General features: G+C 35.2%; 1 protein-coding gene across 9 annotated transcripts in view; it reads right to left on the bottom strand.

Moving 5' to 3' along the window:
- Pan (pangolin) overlaps positions 1 to 19,383 on the bottom strand; it is a 120,513-nt gene that overhangs the window by 88,359 nt on the left and 12,771 nt on the right. For all 9 annotated transcript variants that reach the window (XM_021329470.3, XM_021329471.3, XM_021329469.3 and 6 more), the window contains exon 2: positions 14,385 to 14,867. In XM_021329470.3, coding sequence (XP_021185145.1) covers positions 14,385 to 14,552 — 168 coding nt within the window. In that variant the 5' untranslated portion in view covers positions 14,553 to 14,867. The remainder of the gene's footprint in view (positions 1 to 14,384; positions 14,868 to 19,383) is intronic.

The raw sequence follows: 19,383 nt of genomic DNA, 5'->3' as shown, positions 1-19,383 counted from the left end.
GGTTTTTAAATTACTTACACGTATGTAGTTCGTTCCCGAGCAAGGCTATAGAAACAATAAGTCATAAAAGAATTTCCACAGCGAAAGAGTCGTAATGAGTTCCCCAATACGCAGCCTCCCGACCTAATGGAGCTGACCGAGGTCGTGTAGAAACAAAAAAAAATATATATTTAAAAGCTATGGCAGTCCGCCGTAAAATTAAAAAGACAAATTATTGGACGTCTTCGTGGAAGCCAGCCTTTGTTATCTCACAAGTGTTTTTCAAGAGTTCTGTTTATCTTCCACCCTACTCGCTCTCACAAAAACCACATCGATTCATCTCTGTCCGTCTTGTTAGTGCGAAGGGCGTTTTAACAGGGCGTAACAGACGCTTCCACCGTTACGTAATTCTGACACTTTCAGCTTTCATAACAAGGTCCTTTATTGTATAAATACAATTCGGTGTACAGTTTATCGAGACGAATCCTTTAAGGGCGTAACTGTTACTCCGAGTATAGCGTGATATCGATTTATGGTGCACGGAATAAGCGCTCATTTGGCATAATTGGCGCCTGTTTGATACCTTGTTCGTTTCGACACGGTTAATTTTTTCTGTGGCCTGACTGCGCATCGTCTAAACGAGTATGGATCAAATTGCGTTACGGTTAAGGTTCCTTTTGAGTTGATAACTTGAATTTGAATTTTAGGAGCATTAACATAATGATCATCGTTCGTGTTTGATGGAGCAGGTGTTGTGTATATCGGTTTATTCTCAGTTTTTATTATAAAAATCTCGTTTATATTATAAAAACCAATCGTATCTCGTATGTTTATGAGACGACGTTCGTTTTCGGATAAAGTTTGTTAATTAATACCGAATGCTGAGTTAAAGGTTTTCGATACGTTTGCATTTTATTTTAACGATTCATAGTGGATTTGCTACACTGCTTAATGTTATTTTTTAGTGTAATAGATATTTTTGTACGAATATTGGTTATGTTACTGACTGTGGAACAGTGATGGTGGATAAAAGACCTTCGAATTGGATAATAATATATTTTTAAACTAGCATTAGTCAATCAATGATCCCGAATCGACACGTACAAGTTGTGTGTATGTGCGTACATCTCACAGACAGGGATTAATCGGTCAAATCAATCTTCGTTGTCGAAACTTTACTCCTATAAAGTATGCTAAGATACAAACGATCATTTGAACCATTCACTACACATTGGATAAATAAAAATCACATTTGTTACTCATTGGGAATGTGAGTTCACGAGATGACATTTTAAATGGTTCTCAAATTATAGTGTTTAATACTATAACTTAGAAAGTTGGTATCACGCTGAGAATTTTGATAAAGCGGATTTGAGATTCCACTTATTTTTGAATAAGAAAATCTATACTCCGAAAAAAAAAAACGAAAAAGTTTCACAGTAAAATAAAGTGCAAAAATGCCCTCTGCTATGTATTTACATAGTAAATTAATTCTTTTCAATTTATGCACAACAGAACGGCCAGCTGGTAATGGCGTGTGATTGTCATTGGCTATTTAATGCTAAGTGCGTCAGACAGCCAGTGCGTCAGACTCAATGTTGAAAAAATTAATTTGATAACAGTGGCTGATTTTATTTTACGAGTTTTTTTTTACAGCACTGTATAGATTCAAAAAAATCGGAATGTGATTAAATGACGGGCATATTAAGTAAACTTTCAAATTCTGACTTCTAAGGAGGTGGTTCTCAATTCGTATTTTTTTGTTTATTGTTTTAGGTGGCCATTGTCCGGTACATAAAAAATGTGTGAAAAGTAGCGAGTCCTTAAAAATAACTGTTTTAATATATTTTTTATCTACGACTTATCTTACTATTATGTAAAAATTACTATGAATGAGCTGTTTGTATCCTATCTCTCTCACATAAAAATAAGTAAAATTAACGATAATACCAAATGGGTTCATGGGTGACATTTTTAAAGAGCCCTTGTATGGCATAATGAATCTTTTGATATTACCGAACGCTCTCTCCATACTTTGTTATCTATAAGTAATAAAATTATAATTGCATTTTTTATAGATGTTTTTTTGAATCACTCATTAATTTAAAATAGCTCTTTAATGCTTTAAATATAGAACATATGAGTCTCGTAGGAACGAAACACTCCTTATTCTATAGGTCCGCTTAAAAGATACTATAGATTTTTTATTAATTGACAAAAGCAGTAAGCAGTTTGTCTAATTAGATTAGACGTAATTGCCTTTACAAAATATCCAAATAATATCACAAGTCCCTCAATACTATAAGAAGATTAAAATAACTTACTGAAACGATGCAAATTGCTCTCACACCTGTAATTAGGTACACACATCTTCTAATGTTACACAAGTAATTACCTACTTATATCAAGATTTATAGCCTAGAAGACTAGTGTTATCGCAAATGAACACCCATCCAATTATTAGATAAACGCTTCACCTGCGATTAGACTCAGAATTTACGCGATCCCATTAAACTACGCCGTCTAGATAAGTTAGTCTAGAATAAAAATAGTATCTAAGTACTCGGCACTAGTAGAAAAAAACTTTAATACCGGTCGCTATGAAATAAATGCTCTTGTAACTATTAGGACGAGATATACTTAACAGTAAATGGTGGTTTTAAAATCCTAGTAAGTACGAACCCTAAGTAAAAAGTTCAAAAACGTCTACAAGCTATAAAAACACGACGAAAAGAATCATTCCATTTCTAAACCGAGAGACGTAATACTAATAACAACAGAAATAAATGATCCACCTTATCCTGAGCCTTGTTAAGTTAAAGAGACACCCCTATTATGGTACTATTCTATAGGGGCACGGGGAGAGCGGGAGGTCAAACTATCTGGCCGTAGCTGTATGATATTCGAGAAACAAACAAAAGAAGACAGATAACATTTGTTCGAGACCATGAGTCAACGGGTCGGGTCGACTGTTTACACGGCGGGAAATTCATGTTCGAAATTTGAAATTGTTTCGAACAAATGGCCAGTGATTCCAGCGAACGGGATTCGGTCACAGTCGCGTTCCATTGCAAACATCACTAAAAATGCAAAAAAAAACGCGAGTCCGAAACGAAACGTGTTTTTTATTGACTACAATTTTCTTGACACTTTTTCGACCGCGAATTTTTAATACGCGTGGAATGTGAATGCGTCAAGTTAATTTAGCAATTTGTGTTATCGCTACCACACTAACTTCCAGCCCCTTGTTTCGGTGCAACGGCACTAAAAAGCTTAAAAGGGTCTTTTGAATAACACCTAAATTTAAACCGCGAATAAAACGCGACAATTTATGAAGTGCTACGTAAAAGTAGACAATGGTCTTCGATATTTTTAAAGTCGACATTCAGTTTTAATTAAAGAAAGATTTCGTAACTTTCAGGCATCTCAGGACGCCATTTTAAACTGACAAAAGTATGATAACGTCGGCATTTGGACGTAAAAATGCTCCGACACCCTAAATGTGTAAGCTTGAAGATTACTCACAGAAGCTAATATTTGTGGAATTCAACTTGGCCCGCTAAGCCGACTGCTCGTAAACGTATTTAGATAAAACCTTTGTTTTGTCACGTTAAACGAGCTTTATATTCTGTGGCAACCTTAAAAAAAAAAACAAAACCATTTGTCTTATTTAAAGAATTCAATTCTCAGTATTCGAAAATCGAACACAGTGTGGGGATAATTTAATTAAATCGACATTCTGTTATCGATTCGGAACGTTATCGATAATGGATTGAATCAAACGAGATGTAATGATGTAGCAGTTCTAGATCCTTGAATTTTTAAATAGAGAAAGCTGACTAGCCAAGTTCCTTCCGTCGCTCAGGCATAGCTCAGATTGATGTATGCATCGTTTTAGATACGAGTGATGATTCGAGACGTAAACAGTTGTATTTCCGCTAGCATCGATATCGCTCGAGGAATTTCGACTACGAAATCTTTTTACATAAAGGTAGTACCTATTACTTCTGTAAATTTTATTTATAACAATACTGAAAAGACCTGAAAGATAAAAGAAGACGCTTCGTTACATAACAAGCAAGACACTAAAGATCATCTTAAATTACCAACAAAAAAACTTATGTCCATTTAAAACATTCATGAATAAACATAACCCAATCCATTGTTCCCATGAATATTCAGCCATCTTTAATTTGCTGTCAAATAAATTTGAAAATAGAAAACGTCGTAATTAAACGGATTTAGTTTTCATTGTAAAATAAACAGTAATTGGTGTGGGTATTTAAAAATCCCTACGGCGTCTGTAAAGCTATGTGAAGCGACGACTGCGCATGGGCACGGTAATTAAACATCCCGAAATAACTATAGTACGCATAATTGACTAGCCCCGGCGATTTATGTGAGCGTAAAGTAACACCGACTAATGCTCCTGCGCATACGAAGATAAGGGACTCGACCACATATTACGGGCGAGACGTTACAATTTCGTGGAATGATGAATTGAAATTGCTGAGATGGATTATGGTGATAGTTTTAACGGGATTCAGTTCGCTGAATGATGTCTCTAAGTTTGATGTTACTAAGTAGTCTTTCCAGGATATATCTTCAGGAATATTATATCAATAGAAACATAACTACATCTAAACTTAAAACCACGTCATTAGCTATTGAAGCTTAAGATTAAGTCCCAAAACCCCTAAAACTTTAGTAGAGTAGTCACTGGTAGTCACGTAAATGTGTACAAGAATTGCATCAGCTCTATACTTTTTTCTTAGTTTTTAACACCGCTGTTTATATAAGAACTTCGGCACTTACCCTTAAAATTCCATCTCAAATCATCCATATGTACACACATGGTATAATTTTATGGTGCTACATGTTTTATGTCTATTTTTCAAAGCGGGGGGCGCGATTGCGTATCCAAATATGGGTAACTTAACTTCCTTTTATGACTTTCCAGATTTATTGGTTCATTTAGACTTTATCTTAGTCTAGATCTCGTATTTGGAACTAGTAAGAAGTTCTAGGAACTGTTTATGATATAAGTACAGTTATGTTATCATGAAATCTATGGAAGAATAGTGTGAATCTGAGTAACCACAGAAAGAACGAGAATAGAAAAAAAACTCTAAATCACAATAAATACGTTCACAAAACAGTATCGTATCGTTAAACTTTTATATCGATTGTAAAACTAGATTAACTATTAGTTTATTTAGATTAATCGGATGTTTTTCGGAACTAATCGAGGACTTGATTATCTATATAACAAATCGATTTTACGTCTTAATCGAGATGGGGAAATTTGTTGTTTTTCGCGTTTTTATTGTTCGTTAATGTTCGTCGTGGAAAATGTTTAATTACGATGTTTTCCTCTCGTTTTGTAGCTTTTAATTTACAGTTTCTCTCGTGTGTCTTTTATAAGTTTGAATCGCTAACGCAGTGACTGTCTGAACATGGTGACATGCAATTGACGGACATTTTATAGCTTCCTACTTGTACATTTCCTGCGCAGACGTACACGTTTCAAATGAAAATGTGAAGGATTTGAACATTGTTTTCAACTACATCTTTATTCATCACAAGATAAAAATAGCCGTAGAATCTTTCAGGATTATCTTGATCCGTCAATAAAAGCTTTTTACATAGAACGTTAACTATTTTTAAAGAACAATGGCCGACCAGCTTCATTAGACAATATAAACCAACTTTTACGAAACAATAAAAGTGTTTTTACGCGTTACTAAAACAATGTACCGAATTTTATGACTACCGTCGAACAAAGAATGGTTTAAAAATAACTTAAATAATGATTATGGACAACAGTTAACTGTGGAACACTATTGGGCTAGGAAAAATGTTTAATCGTTATTATTTTTGGTGAGTAGGATCAAAGGAGTATTTTGTTAGAACTCTTAAGGTAAGGAAAAGGGGAGGCGTCAGGCCTACGCCACCTTTATTTACCCACGACCTCATTTCTAGAAGCTTCGATGCCTACGTAAGCCTACGTTAGGTACAAAACAAGCCTGCTAATCTTCACATACCTATTCATAAATAATGAACACAATTTTAGGCAAGACTTTCTAACTTCACCACAGATTTTAAGCTCTCGAATATTCTTTAGACACTAAAAGTGTGAGTACATTACTAGTTTAATGCAGTATTAAGCGGTAGGTGTCGTGAGAAGTGAACACGTGATTGATAATATCAGGAACTAGATCTGATCCGATCAAATGTGCGCCGATGCGGTTAGTAAGCGAAGCTAATGCATTTACGAGCTAACACACTGTCTTGTATGAAGTTCTAAATCATGAAGGAATATTCGATTTTGGCAAAATATAGCTGGTCAAATATATCGCCAGGAAACACAACTGAAAACCGTTACCAAACACCACGCATAATACAAATAATGCAGCATGCAGTTTTGCTGAATACACGGTACAAACACAGCGACAAAGGCGTTCTCAAAACTCCTGAATTACAGTTCTAAGTCCTATAATATTACTGCAGGAGATTGATACTGACGTGCCTGCCTTAGTATTTGTAGTATCTACTATCAATATTATTAACATCGAAGCCATTATCCCCAATAATCCGAGCAAGGCTGACAACCCGTGTTCCGATAACGTGACAGCCCAAACATTTGTGGACGCCACAGATAAGGGCATGTCCACACGACGCGAAGCCTCAACGCGCAGCACGCACAATCAAAGCTACTGTAACATTTTATTCTGTGGTCTTTGTTCAGGATTGTACAAGCGCAGCTGATACCTTATCACGGATATTGGGCAGTACATTATTGATTCGTTGATAACGACGGTTACTTTCTAGGCGCAGATTTTTATATGAATGGTCTTTTTTCTGTTTTATTGGATCTTATTGGTGTAATAAATAATAATCTAATCGAATCTTGTAAAAGAGTAAGTTAACCAAATATAAGTAAACTGTAGATGTACGTGTGTATGTCTGTGGACCTCACAGAGGCGTCATTACCATATTGAATGTTAGGAGCAGGCGGAAACACGGCGCGCTCGTAAATAGCAACAAATGGTTGAACACAAATGCACAAAACCCGCTTAACTAATGCATTCGCGAAGGTGCTGAACCGACGTGCGACTAGATGTGTCTTGAGAATTTTGTCGTTTGTTGACCTTTCTACACTTTATAACTCTTTGTTACTTGAGACAGGGAATCTGACAGTCTGCTTTAACTGACTGGAAGTTATCATGGGTGTTCATTATGAATGTATCATCACAGCCAATCGTGGTCATTATTGCGTCCTTAATTGGGTGTGGAAACATATATCAGAGATCAGATGCCTTTTCATATACAATTGGAAGTGGCTTCTTCTTTGTAAATTGAAATTATCCATTAATATTAGGGGTTAAAGTATGAAATTGCCGTTTTATTCTAGTAGGTTTTTGAATTGCCATAGAGTCTTCATGGTTTGAGGTTTTCGAATGGAACTTTTTTCACGTGGTTTCTGTGATGTTTTTCTTTTAAAAAATGTGAAACATTTGATTATCGATGTTCAATTGTTTTTGTTATTCAACTTAAACAAGAAAGATGGATACTGCGAAAATTTGAGTAATTTTTGAATATGAGTTCCGACGCGGGATTGAACGGCAGAAACAGCCCGCAATATCAATGCTGCATTTGAAGAGGTGTCTGCTAAAGAACGCGCCGTGCGATTTTGGATTAAACGCTTTCGTGGTGGAAACTTCGACTTGAAGAACGAGCCATGAGAAAGACCGCCTGACAGGTGATTAACGAGAAATTAAGAGAGACGGTGAACGCCGATCCTAGTCAAACTACCCAGATACCCAGCCGAACACCGAATAATGTGGAAAAAATTAGCAGTAAAACAGCCACGACTCATGAATCGACCTTCACCGCTATTGCTCCATGACAACGCGAGGCCTCACACAGCAAAATAAACCGTTTTAACTCTTCAGGAACTGCAGTTGGAAACTATTCGTCTTCCTCCATATTCGCCAGACCTTGCTCTAACGGACGACCATTTTTTTTTGTGATTTGGACAATTATCTACGTCACAAGAAGTTTCTTCCCAGGAGGCAGAACAAAATTCTTTCACACTGTTTGTGCAGTCTAGATCCTCAGAGTTCTATCGTAAAGGCATAAATGACCTTCTTATTAGATGACCGCAATGTATAGATAATAATGGCAACTATTTTGATTAAATAAGTTTGTTAAAAATTTAAAAAAAAATACAATTTAGGTTTTCAGTACAAATCGGCAATTTCATACTTTAACCCCTATTATCTAACGATAAGGTTAGAGAGGTCTAATAGAAAGAGTGAAAACCACAAGAAGGGGTAACAAATCCTTGGCAAAAACATGACAAATCAAATCCAAGAACACTAGAAAATCCATGAACGTAAACAGTAAAAGCTTTCCCTATTACTTATGAATCAAGGCAGCATACCTTCACGGCTGCAGCAGCTATGCAGGCCAATGCAACAGCCCACGTGCGAGACACCTATCATCATATCGTAATTAGGAAGTAGGCAAGTTTAAACCCACGCGATGCAGCAAATATGGATGTAGAAATTAATAATTCGTAAAGCCTCGTTTATGGTGTTGGGTTTGATGGGGAACATGGTATTGATGAAGTTGATCTGATGATAGAAGTAAGAGAACAGATCAGTCTTAGTGATATGGAAAACAAGACTAGATGCGATACTGCCCAGACTCAGGACAGGTAATGATACAATTTAAATGTATTTAAGTTCGCTACTATTTCATGTATAAACGGTTTGATGGATTTTGATGAAATTCGACAGTAAAATTGCTTATTGTACAACAAGAACAAAATAACATAACTGCGTTTTGTCTAGGTAAAACTTATTAAATGATTTAAGAAGACCATACATACAACCTATCACGGAACGATTATTTCAAGATATCAGTACATTCAGATGTAATCATTATAGTTTGAAGAATATTATATTCGTTTCAATAGCTTTTGGCACTCGCTGACCCAATGTAATCAAATACTTTCCTAATTCATATTGGTTTTCGCATATAATTGGTGATACATGTAAACTGAGCTACACATTTCGTGGTTGACCGATGTAAATTAATACAACATTCACGCATCTGTTTATTTTGTTGAAATTGACACAATAATCATTAGAAAAGATAGCTTGGTTAATTATATTATAGTAGACCTTATTGTCATTAAACTTTTTCAAAATATTTTGGACAGAAAAAAGAAAAGGAAAAGAAGGAAGAAGGCTCGAAAGTTGATTATAAGCTATAGGATGCCAAAGATGGTTTAGGCGAAGACGTTACAAATGAAACGAACTCTAAAATAGATAGTAAAATATTGATAGTTTCTTATGAAGAGACCCTAAGACTAAAGATAGATTGTCATTGAATTGTAGATGAGTTCAATCATAATACTGTGACCGTATCCATCATAAACGTTTTATTTGTCTTATCTCCCGTCTATTACTGCCAGGTGACCGCATACTGAATCGTTAATTTAATAAACTTGCTCCCTGAGGCTTTGTTAGTAACGAAGATTATTCATTTATGCTGACGTATAGGATTTACGGTTTAAAGATCAAGTGTTTATGAAGACCTGTGTCATGTGGTCAAGTCTTTGCAGACATACTGACAAAGACGATTGCAAAGTTAAGATTCTTCATTTAGTAAGTTTGAGAAAACATCCGATCTATTGACGAGTTTAGAAAAAATCTTTTGAATTGAGAACTTTTAAGGGTCTTGAAGTCTATGTTTGTTTTCGTTGATATATTTGTGCGATTCATTCAAACTTACTCCAAAACTTTCAAACAAGAGTCTATTCACCACGTGATTCTATTCTAATAAGATATAGAAGCGATGTTACGGTAATTTAGTATACTGAAGCTTGGAAACAATCTCTAAATAATCTAAGTTCTAGATCGAAATTTAAATGACCACTCCGTACGCATTAATGAACACTAATCATCTAAATATACCAACAAGGCCGAATTAATATAAGGATTTGTTGAGTTAAGGAGCCATTAAAACTGTAGAGTGGTTTATAGTGTTATAAATTTTAATTTGCCAGCACATGTGGTATATGGCATCGGCAATACGTTGATTAAATTATTTATAATGGACTCGTTATTAAAACTGGGACTGGACGCAGTTTTGCGAAACGAAAATTCAGTTTTATCGACGCGTTTAAAGTTATACTTTAGTTGAAAAGCACGAATATCGGTTACAATGTGGATTATGTTTAATTAATTTCGTTAATTATTTTGGTGGCGATCGTGTCACTCTTTAATTTTAAAACTGACTTTTTCCTCTTTTATGAATTCAGAGGCTTTATCCATACCATCAAAAATATTAGCATCATCTTCAACTTTGTGATGTCCCCTTTCTAAATATAGCGTTTAATTTGCCGTATTTCGATCCTAACCTCACACCTCGGCCATCAACTTGGATCGTTGCACCTATTTGCAGCAGCGAAACAGTGTTTGGCGACAAGTGTGGCCATAAAATGTGCGATATTTACAGGAACACTCTCTGGTTAAGAGTAAGGGAATGGCCGGAAGCGGACCAGCGAGACAAGAACGCGTTGTTGGCTAAATATAGACCCAACCAGACTATGTAGCGAATGTGGGTAGCTTATCTTATTTTGAGGGTAGCTTGGGCGAGCGTTGATGTATCTCTTTTATGATATTAATGCTTCTAATTTTATGTATGGTTCGTGTGAATCATTGTTGTATTTCTGAAGAGTTTGTTTCTTATTAGAATCACCAACTTCAAAGCTTCCAAGTCTTTCAATGATTTTGGATAGATAGGATTACATTCCAAATCAATATATATTTTTTTCACAGTTACTTCATGCTTCATACAATCATACTTTCATGTCGCATCGATATCTCAAATTCTAAAATCTCCAACCAGAACTTAAATCTTGAAACCCAAGAAATCTAGACACACTTGTAAGAACGGAAGCCTAACATCTCTAGATGGTCAACTATGTTGGCCAGACCATTTGATACGTGCGCAGACCACAACGGAAATCGCTAAGCCATTGACTTTTTCTGCAGCCTAGTGAAAGGCATCTCAATGTCCAGCCTCATCAACTAACATACACTTTAAAAGGGCTAAAAAGTGGTTAAATGGTCAATTTAAGATATTGGATGTCGTTAAAAGGCAGCAATTTTCTAGAATGGATTAGCCTGCCTCTTATAGGTAAATATCTGAGAACTTTAACATGTGTAAGCGTATGTTCAAGCTCGTTTTATGTGTAGCAATGTTATGATAAAGCTTATAATATAAAGAGCTTCAATTCAATAGCAAACATAAATGAAAATATTTGACCAACAATCGAAAAAGTAATAAACAACAAATAAACAGAACAACAAAATCATTAAAAGAAACATATCGAAAAGGCAAGCAGGCGTAAAAAATCTCGCATCAAATCCAATTCACGAACACAGACACTGTAATCTAAAAGAAATCGAAACGTCGAACGAAAATTGAACGTACAATGTGTATTGTAATGGCATCACGTACAATAATCGATGCTATTATGACATACACGAGAATTGCACCTAAGTATAATCCAATATTTATACCCAGCGTGATTGTAAGGCGTTGGGAATCCTCTACAAATCATTGCTGCATCTCTCTTCCGCAATTTGAAGAGCATATGACAAAGAAAAGGACGCTGCATCTTGTATTTTGGTCTGTTCGTAGGTGTTCGGTGATGTTTGCACACCCTCGCCTCACCGGCCGACAGGTAAATTCGACAAAAGCAGTGGGAGTTTGTGTTTATTATAAGAAATACCTGAACGCAGGTAGAAGTCATTGTACGGGACCCCTCTAGCGAATAATAGAGTTTTCGGAAATAATACAATGAATAAAGTAATTTATGTCGGCTCGGAATACAATATTTTATGATTTTCGGAAACGTTCGGTACCTGTATGGGTTTTTGAGGGCGCCTCAACAATTGGTGTTTTGGATGGTGTTTCGTCTCGGTTCTCCACCTTGTTTTTGTTTGTTTTACGGGCAATTTGCGATTATAAAGACATGTCTATCTGTACATCTCGACATCTCATGTTCGTGGTAGCGGCACAGATAATTGAGTGGTTGACTTATTACGGCCTGCGATGTTAATCTACCCATCGAATTGTACAATAATGAGTTCATTTACCGCGCGTCAACTTATGAATATTTAAGAATTTTCGAAGGTGTAAAAAGTCGTGCTTTACGAGCCCATTTAATAGCGTGAAGCGGACCTTATCGTGTATTATGAAAAGGAGAAGCGACACTAGCGCTTAAATATTTAATCGTTCCATTAAAACATTAACAAATGGGAAGTTAACGTTGCACAATAACTGAGATCAATGTATCAATAAAATGGGAATATTGGGAGGTGTGAAATCCAGTAAGAGCACAAATAGTAAAATGTATGGTTACAATCGAACATAACTTTAGAGGTTTCATTGAGCCATTGTACACTTTGATGCGCACATAATAAGTTCGATATTTCATTGTAAGTTGATATTGGTACCGGTGGCAATGTTTGCGTGAATAGAATTCAGTGCAGTTGAATATATTGTGATGGTATTTGAATGCATTGTAGTACTAATACGAGGAATATGTTGAATACACATCTACCTGAGTTTGACACCTGCTGTTAACTTGTAGGACACTGTTTTTGGGCCAGTATGTGGGACAAATGGAGCCAAATTGTAGCGCCGCATGAAGTCGCCGCCGACCAAACTTTTAATTCAAGACGACAGGGTTTTTAGGCAATAATTATGTTGGCGAGACCACCTTAAAGACACCATTCACACGAACAATGTCTAAATAGAAGTCGTGTTCCGCATATTTTAATTTTAAATTTGTTTTCATTAAACTAAACTCTGTATGTAGATAATGGGTCATATAAAACATGTACTCGGCTATGTACCTACTATGTAAATAAGTGACCATTTGAAATAATAATGTCGGAAGTTATAGTAGTTAAACTGCGGTTAACCAACGATTAATACGGGACTTGATTTAATTAGATGTCTTTGGATTTAAGCTACTAGTTAATTTGATTTTCTGAAAAACAGAACAATTAGTATAAAATACGAGAAAATGAGATATTTTAGAGCTGAGAAAAGATGGTTGAATTCCATGAAAGGCGCTGTAACTGAGAAATAAATAAACACTGCAGAGATAATGAGAGCTATCTGATAGACCAGTATGGAATGGAATGCACATTTATACTAAAAACTGAAGAACAACGACGAAGAAGAAATTAAACACATAAATTAAGGAGTCAGACTTCCACACACTCAACCCCTTTCAATCAAATTTACACCCTATTTCTAACGCAAGAAGGTTACATTTCTCTAAGCACTTATTCCAAAATGTAAATAGCATACATAAATGAATAAACAATGATAAAATAACAACAAAATAGTAACACAATAAGCTTATCTTGATCACTATCGTTATGTCAAGTAATACGAATGAGATTTGATTACATTAACTAATTCTCAGTATTTGCTGACGTAATGACGAATACCAGTTTTTTTATCAAGCAGTTAAAGTTATATTTGGATAGTATTACACTATTATTTTTTCAGCTTATAGTGCAGAGATATGGCCTAAAACCTCAGAAATCTACTAGCAACCGTCTTGTTAACCGTACTAATATTATGGAGGACAAGGTCGCGCTTTTACGCCAAAAATACTGAACCGATTTTAATGATAGATATGTGGTGATAAGAATGAAGAAGTATACAGTATATTATGGTGTCAAAAGGATGAAAAGTGTCATGCAAAGTCGCATCTGGAGAGATACACAACACACATCACATTAAACATAAGGGTGAAATCTAACAAATCAGAAGTGCAGACAATATTGGAGGGCCCATGCATGCAAACCAGAAAATGAAATACAACCACACAAAAAAACAAACCGATTTTCCTCGCATAAAGTGTATGAAGTAATATAAAATTGAATCCGTTTCATAAAATATGGTAAAGCAAAATATTTCAGCGATGTCAGCAAACGTGTCTGTTAACAATGTATTGAAATACAATTCCTGTAATTTGTACTGCGGTATGACGGTTACTACGGCTTGCCAATAGCGATATCCGCAGAATAAATGCCTCATGTGCATCCGTAATGAAGTGCTAGAACCAAATAACGTCTACCGCGTATGTCCCAATACCTAGGCTTATGACGTGATCCACATTTGACGGTACTCGCCAATCGTTTGCGCTCCAAATACAAATCAGAAGTCCAAATTCAAATGTGCATATTTTTGGATGACGTTGCGATTCAAAATTCGAATTGGAGCACGAATTTGTAATTAGAAACTATTGATAATGTAAACAATGACCTAACACCTAAAGAATAAAGTTGAAAGTCACTCACCTCACTTTCCGTCCAATCGATTAGACTGGACTTCTCTTCAAGTAAATTCTCGGAGCTCCGCTTCTCGTCTTCTCCGTCGCCTTCGTCTTTGAAGACCTTGACCTCATCAGTGGAGCCCAGGTCGTCGCCGCCCGAGCTCGCCGCCGAACTCGAATGAGCATGCGGCATTTTCACGAACCCAACGCCCCAACTTCCATTATCCCATCCACTAACACCACAACCTATCCACTATCTGTCATCCATGACCACTCACTGAACCGCCATTTTGTCTGTTTCCAAATTCAAACTTCACGGTCCTTCGCGCCGGATTGACATTTGTTTGTTCAGTCTAATGTTTTTTTTTTTTCACTTATGTACTCGTAACTAATTTAGGCGATTGTTTTTTTTTACTAAACTAAAATGAGATCACAGATAACTTTTGTCAGGTTAAACTTAAAATGCCTAAGGTTGAGGTGTTCCGTTATATTTTGCGTTGGATTGCATCTGTAAAGAAGAAAAGGGTTCATTAGTGTCATTTGAATAGTCGGTTCGTGGTCTTGGGTTCGTAATCAAGGTCTAGGTTGAATTATGATGCCATACAATTTAGAAACAGTAAGCCACTAATTAGGAGAGGATCTAAATATAATACAAGAGTGTATATTACTGTTGGAGCTTCCTTATTTCTTGATCATTAAGGTTGATATTGGAGACTTGAGAATATGCGATAGGTTGGCAAGAATTGTGGCTGTATCGCCGTGTGACACATCTTTTAGGTCAAGCTCCTTGTCAAGTGGACGTCAACAAGCCCTCTTGGCTGCGAGCCAAGTGACGCTAAGAAAACTCTTCGGAAAATATTGAATAAGGAACAATTCAAGTAAATGTATTGTATATTACGTGTATTTTACTATTTCTTGGTAACCATAAATCTATGTTGACGACTTACTGATCGTTTGACTGTAGCAAATTAATATTGCCTTGCGTTATAAATATCTTCAAAAATAATTTCATTACATAATTTTATAATCGTCATAGTGCTTGATATCGATGTATAATTTATGAGAGCAACATAAATTACAGTGTTGTATGGAATGGCGTATGTCCATCATCGTTTGACGTCTTTCAGCACTTTATGATGACGATGATAATGATCTACATAGCATACTATATTAATACATTATTAAGATGTAAAGTTTGTAATTTTGTGACGTTGCCGTTGTAGGGGCTAATCTCAATTGTCTAAAATCTGAATTGTCGTATCGTAACATTCTTGTATCAGAAGAAAGCTGGGTAGCCTTTTTAGCTTTACTGGGCAATGTGATAGGCTACATTAATTCCCTCGGGACGTCGATGAAACCGCGGGAAATAGCTGGTTTTTTACATAGAAATATAACAATGTCATAAGATTATAAAAATCTACTTATCAGTTCTGTATCTAATGATATAAAGTAACATAATATTTACAGCACTATAAAGTGTATTAGGTATATGTAACGACCTCGGAAGTATACGCGATAATATTATAAAGTATCAATCTATGGGGTTCATATAAAACACCTTCGTATAATGATTAAAATATGTATTAATCATACGTGATTATCATAGTTGATATCCGGCAGTTTATGTAGATCATCAAACTCTGTTAGGAAGATCGACAGCTGCCGTAGGTGGTCTGGGTAGAATATTTTTTGCACGATTGTAATTGCAATAAAAATAAATATTATTAGTTTTAAGTATTGGTGTTTGCTAGATCTTTTATCAACGCAGATCCTAAATCGCTTACAGGTCATCTTTTGGCAATCAATCCATATTTTCCCTGGTCCACCCCTACCTCTCCATCAACATATAATACATACTACAATAACATCATTGCCCTGATCCAAATTTAATTTTCATCCCTAATTATTAGGAGTTTTATCCTCCCAGCCTCACCACCAACCTGGTACATGAAGGGACTTCAATCAAAAAGCAACATTGCTGGGCTTTAGTCAGTAAGCGAGATTCCGTCTTGAAAAAAAGTCTTTTGTGAGTAAAATATTATTCAGCCAGATAATTGAGTCAGATCAAATGATTGCCCATTATAATAGTGACGTAGACGTTCATAGTTATTTACACAATCTCTTGACCTCATGGGTTATCTCTAACGTGACTCAAACGTGAGTGAGACTGATATAAAAATGGCGGGCATTGTTTAGAAGCAACTTACTGTATTTAATGCATGTAAGATCTTTCATATAGGAAATCGTTTCGGGAAGGAGATGTGTCTGTCCAATTTACAATACTAATCTGAGAGGAGTTAATTTATATTATAGCGTTGAAGATTTTTTGCTGGAATGTACAGTGTAATGTTATGTGCAAAGTGCTATTTGAAACTTTATTTCAGTGTTAGATAGCCCATTTATGGCTAGAGGCTACTTTTATCCGGGTGCGTGAGGTAGTCCCCACGGAAACAAGGTGATACCGTTGGCATAATCTTGTTAGTGTCATTTTTTTGTTGACCAACTTATTCCGCAAAAAATACACAAATTAAAACTAAAATCTCTATCACCACGATGCATAACGCGAATGCGCGTGCGTTCCTATGCGGTCGCATTTGTCAGGTATGTAAGGTGTGAGGCGATATGAATAATGGCGGCGGACACGCCCGGCCTGAGCTATGCATGACAATACGGATAGGGTTACAAACCAAATAGAAAGAATATACTGTATTATATGACACGTAAGAATACGGTGACAACTACTTATATGTCTAGTTTTTTTTTCTTTATGGTAGAAATTGGAGGGCTTGTGTTCTTTTTCGAATTTTTGAGGTTTGAAACGAATTTTGTTTTAGAGAAGCTTCGAAAAGTTCTAGCCAGGTTTCAGAGGACCTTGGTCTTTTTATTTATTAGTCGGATACGTAAAGACAAAAAGTATTCGTCAAAAATTAGCTACAAGGTGACTTAGAGACAAAATGTACGAACGAAACTCTCCTGTTTAGGCCAGACAACAAATGACTGAATTTTGAGGAGCATACTTATTTGACAAGCACTATAAATTACACAGTACTTAAGACATACGCATAATTAAGCCTAAGAATTAAAATCTCACAAAGCAAAGCGATGATAAGATTATTTTTATTGTTTTCAGGGTAACGACCTCAAAGTTACGTATTTATTGTTAATCTGTCTCTTCCATTCTTAGTAGAGGAAACACTGATTTGTTTGTTTGTACCCTAAAAACTCTGAAACTACTGAACCGATTTGAAAAACACTGCTGGGAAGCTAGAATATCTCCGAGTAACAAAGGCTTATATTTTGTCCGGGTACAGGAAGACCGGACGGGATGAAACTGTGGGAATTGCTAGAGTTTTCGAATTGTACTTGTATTTACACTTATTCTAAAATTCCTTTGAACCCTACCGTGTGTAACATTGACCTGGTCGTATCATACAAACTTTTAAAATACATAAATAATCTTTTACAATAAATATATGTAATACTTAATAATGTTATTGTGATCACATTTATAATATTGCATCAGTACTGAATTTACAAAAATATAATATATTTTATTGTTTATTATGTTTTATCTGTGAAATACCTGAACTCGTTTTTTATCGGTTCTCATGTGTGACATTTGCCAAGATATGACAGATTTTATATCTAAATGTTCTTCTTACATATTTGGAGTTTCTTAGTATTCAGTTGCGAATATTTGGAACCATGGAATTATTTCTGTATATAAATAGGTCTGTAACTAGATTTAAATTTTGAAGTACGTAGACTGACAGGTTTTTTATTATGCTGTCACAACAAACCATAACTATAGTCTGCTTAACTTTGTATCAATAGATGACGATAATAGGTAAAGGTGAAATTACACATTATCGAAAATTCTGGGAACAAAACTAGAGATTTAAATATCGTTGCTTTAAAATCCCACAATTAGTTTCAGATGTTGAAAGATAAAAATAGTCAAAAAAATATGAGCGATGACTAAGATGAATTGCGATATAAAAATAGGTCAATTCAGAAATAATTTCTGTCTGAGGATTACACATCACAGCTTTTTATTAACCGACTTCAAAAACAGGAGGAGTTTCTCAGTATTTTATTTTATATATTAGTTATATCATATATATTTTGCAGTGTCTAGTTTCCCTGACAAGCAAGTTCTACCGTAGAAAGTTTAGCCAAATCTATGCAGTTCATCTCGGAATTCTAGATCAAATACGCAAATGCGAGTTATCATTGAATTCAATTCAAATAAGCTGTATTTTATCTGTGATTTAAACGCTGTATATTCTTGAGTTAAACTGTTGTCTTTCATCTTTAAATTTTAATTGTTTCTACATAATTATTGTCTAAAGAAACTTGTCTTGTAAGAACAAATTCTTTGGAACGACTTCAAAGATTTTTTTTTCATATATTCAGATGTTTTCAAAACTAATTATGATAACTTATCTACAACTCTTGGCAACCGGATTAATTAATTAGTCCCCTGATAAGTAAATAAACGATATTTTTGTTTTTGATAAATTGTGAGTTTATCTTTAGTACGGAGTTTCTTAACTAATGTTTTTGTTATTGACATTTTTAACTCCTGAACTATTGGAAGATCAATTTTGTTTCAGTATTTTCCTGTTAGGTATCAATCGAAATTGTAATAATCAATTATTTAATTTTGTCTTCCTCTCCGATGAACAGAGAGTATTAAAAAAAAGTGTTTCCAAAATTAGTTCTTAGATTTTTATGCTTATTAATTTTTCTTTAGAGATAACACTCACTTATCAATTTCAATTAACCGAGATTACACTTCTAAAAATAAATTCAGTCTGACAAAAAAGTAGATGGATCATAGACAAATAAAAAGATGACTACACTAATCTATGGTACTACTTCATGCTAGTGATATGGGACAAAAAGTTAACAATGTATAACAACATAAAATATGACCACACGATGAATTACTTAACGCTGTTTTTTTTGAAGACCTCCACTTTTAAGAAATGTCTATAAGTAAGACCATTTATCGTTCAAAG

Source organism: Helicoverpa armigera, chromosome 26 (genome assembly GCF_030705265.1).
Source record: "Helicoverpa armigera isolate CAAS_96S chromosome 26, ASM3070526v1, whole genome shotgun sequence".
Taxonomy (NCBI): domain Eukaryota; kingdom Metazoa; phylum Arthropoda; class Insecta; order Lepidoptera; family Noctuidae; genus Helicoverpa; species Helicoverpa armigera.
This window is presented reverse-complemented; position numbering and strand designations above follow the sequence as displayed.